The 3,422-nt window shown below is 47.5% G+C and overlaps 1 protein-coding gene across 1 annotated transcript; it reads right to left on the bottom strand.

The window, feature by feature from the left end:
• Positions 1–130: 130 nt before the first annotated feature.
• On the bottom strand, positions 131–1,561 carry LOC123157747 (pathogenesis-related protein PRB1-2-like). The gene is made up of 2 exons (XM_044575966.1): positions 1,407–1,561; positions 131–632 (listed from the first exon to the last, which is right to left on the bottom strand). Exons 1-2 carry the CDS (start codon positions 1,559–1,561, stop codon positions 332–334), a joined length of 456 nt encoding a protein of 151 aa, XP_044431901.1. The 3' UTR covers positions 131–331.
• Between the last annotated feature and the right edge of the window lie 1,861 nt (positions 1,562–3,422).

Here is a 3,422-nt window from a genome sequence, read left to right as displayed (position 1 = left end):
ATATCCTTGAAAACAAATTCAAATTTTGTTGGAAGTTTTTTCAGGGGTTCACAATATTATTGTTATCGTCATTTATTTTCCAAGATTTGAACAAGAAAACAAAAGGAAAGACATTTGCATGGAGGTGTATATGATTACACTTACACGCATTCTTAAAAAAAAAAGATTACACTTACACGCTCCACAGAGTCGCATGGATACATGCAGGCCGGAATGTGCGCTTATTTACGTACGTACCGTACGTATAACATATTTAAAGAAGTAAATATTCAAAATACACACACATAAACACACGCACGTATGCATGTATGATCACATTCACACGTGCGTACTACTTGGCTTCGGCGTCAAGGGTGAGGAACGCGAACGGGCGCTCGCCGTTGAAGTTGCCCGGGGGGTTGTAGTTGCAGGTGATGAAGACGCCCCGGTTCCCTGCGCAGACCACACGCGCGCAGCCGATGCGGGTCGACTTGCGCCACACCACCTGCGTGTAGTGCCCGCACACCTTGCCGGCGTCGCAGGTGTTGGTGTTGAAGTGGTAGTTCCGCTTCTCGTCCACCCACGACGTCACGGCGTTTGCGGCCGTCCACGACTGCCCGGAACCCCAGAAGATGTTCTCGCCGAACGGGTATCTATTTCAAGGATGCTAGCAAGAAGATGCCATGCGGGAAAAACAATAATTAGATGTATGTATCGCCAGTTCATGACTTGATAGCTACATGTGGTACAATTTCGTTTTATTACGCACACATCTGACAACAAGTGATTCCATGCAATTTCCCGAGATACACTGGTCGTTAGTTTGGGCTGTTGGGTTTGCATTATCTAGAACTACTCCCTCCGTTCCTAAATATAAGTCTTTTTAGAGATTCCACTGTGGACTATATACAAAGCAAAATGAATGAACCTACACTCTAAAATATGTTTATATACATTCGTATGTAGTTTGTAGTGAAATCTCTAAAAAAACTTATATTTAGGAACGGAGGGAGTAGATCATAATCTCGTTGGGTGGCGAAGTTGAAAACCGTACATCCACTTGGGCGGCTGGGGCAAGTGGCAAAATATGCTTGCGTCTCTGCCGCTATAGCCTACCGTGGCTTACCGCTACTGGTTGGTGGTTCTCACATTTTTTTTCTATGTGTTTGTGTTGGTTGTGTGTATGTCATACAGTTGTCGAATGTATGTTGATGATACTTGTATTTTTATGATGCGACATTATGAGTCAATAAAAACTAAAAAATAAAAGCACCCTTTAACTAGAAAAATGTAAGTTTTACTTTATATTATTTCTTTCGGAAATAGTAAAACTACTAGATATCACCCATTATAATGTGTTGTTAGATCTTAAAATAATGTAAGCTATCTACCGTAACACTTCCATATGGTGAAATTTTCAAACATACACTACCACAAAATCGTCTGTTCTCATGAAAATTGCCAGGCCTGGCCCCAGCCTTGGCAAGAGCTCCACGACGACCAACGCAACCCTGATGAAAGTGGCCGCCGCCGTGGCCGAGAGAGCCCCGGCGGTTGTCGCCACACACCTGGTGGACGTCATCGGCTTGCTGAGCTCTTTTTGCCTCCTCCTCATGAGACCAGGACCGTTACGATATGCATGCATGGTATTAATGGTTATTTTGTGATGCTCCTCTAGATGTAAATTAGTGAAAGTTTTGTAAGTTATGAACGGATGAACTATTCATCGACCACAAAAGTAGTGCCATCCTCCCCCTACACGCGTGTCGTCTCTCTAGCGACACGGGCAGGATCCCAAAAAGCGCTGCCTGTGGCGCACGGCGGTGGCAAGATTCTCTTTTGTTCCTAGTGGTGGGAGCATTCCGTGTGGGAGGCTGCGGCTCACCAGATTTGGCTAGCTACGGGCTAGATAGGGTTCGCTCGCGACCGTGGGACGACTGGCTCCGCCGGTGTAGTGTTCACCGGCAAGGGTGCAACACAGAGCCCGGTGGCAATGATGTGCGGCGGCTCCGTGTCAGTGTGGCATGGCGGGCGCCAGATCTGGCTGGTTGGTTAGTTTTGGCTCGCCTTTGCAAGAAGGGAGGATGAAGGTGGCCTGGCGTGGTGTTGGTGTACTTGCTGTGTCGGGGGTGTGCAGGCCAGTGGTGGCGTCTATGTGGGGTTCGTGATCGTGCTGCTTAGGGCGAAGGCCTGACCAATGACGGCCGGCAGCGGCGACCCCCGTGGATGTCGCTATCCTTCATGGAGGTGCTGCTTGGGAGCTTAGTGCTTACTCAACCCCTGGACAAGATCTTCGTGTGAAAGTCTAGATCCCGTGGATCGGGTGGTGGCGTCGTCTCCATCATCGCGATCCCTCTTTGTGGCGCCGTCTTGAAGATCATGGTCGTATTGGTGCTGCTTGCAGGCTGGACGTGCATGACATCGTGGTTGGCAGGTATCTAATGAGCGGCGTGTGACGTTGGCATTGCGAGTTGTGTGGCGATGATGATCATAACGAGATATGCAGGGTTGTGGCGTGCCTTTGTCGTCAACAGCCGGCTGGTTGATGCGCGTGAACTCAGAGTTGCGGCTTTGTGGGGCTACACGGCGGCAATGATGCCAGGCGCTTGGCCATCTGGACTCTATAGGTGCCAAGCATGCTCGTTTTCTCTTGTGAGTCTCGTCATCAAAGTCGGCGCTGCCTGTTCCTTGACATCACCGGGCGATTGTTTGGCTTTGGCCGACATGGTTCTCGTGCCTCGCTTGTTCGGAAGGGTCGTGATGGGTTGTTGGCGTCCAAGTCAGAGTCGCTTGCTCAAGGAGAGGTGATGACGATGACATTGCAGGCAACCTTGACAGTGTCTTTTCCTTGGCGGTGTGTTTGGGTTTTGTCGGTGCCATGTCGGTCAGGGGGCCCTTTTTGTGGGCGTGTTGTAACGGTTTTCGCTCGGTTTTTTCCGCTAATTTACAAGGCAACTCTATTCTTTTTAAATGCATGAACTACAGTCGACTTTTGAGCACGATCAATTGCATTCAAATTAGCCAATTGTCATCGCAGAAGGCTAGTCTTTATTTTTCCCTTTTGGTATGGACGAATGCAATTGCCTTCTGAAATATATGCTTGTGGTCTTGGGAAAATTATGGATGAATATTCATTCAAGCTAATTGATTTGTGCCAACTCGTTCATTAAATACTGGCACGTGGTTACAGAACGCAAATCATGTGTGACGTACTAGCACACGGTTGAACAAAGAAAATCGCGTGTGATGAGCGACCCTTCGCGGCATGGCCGTGAAACCGTGAGATATGCACACGGTTCCAGAGGGCTAATCATGTGCGATATTGAAAATGCCTATGAGTACAGTTAATGCCTATGAGTACGGTCAAATTTAAGATTTTCAATTTCGCAAAAAATAAAAAATATTTTTAAGACCATATTTTCAAAAAAAAATATACCTAATAA

Source organism: Triticum aestivum, chromosome 7B, assembly GCF_018294505.1.
Source record: "Triticum aestivum cultivar Chinese Spring chromosome 7B, IWGSC CS RefSeq v2.1, whole genome shotgun sequence".
NCBI classification, from domain to species: Eukaryota; Viridiplantae; Streptophyta; class Magnoliopsida; order Poales; family Poaceae; genus Triticum; species Triticum aestivum.
Note: the sequence above shows the minus strand (reverse complement) of the source record. Positions and strands in the feature narration are given on the sequence as shown.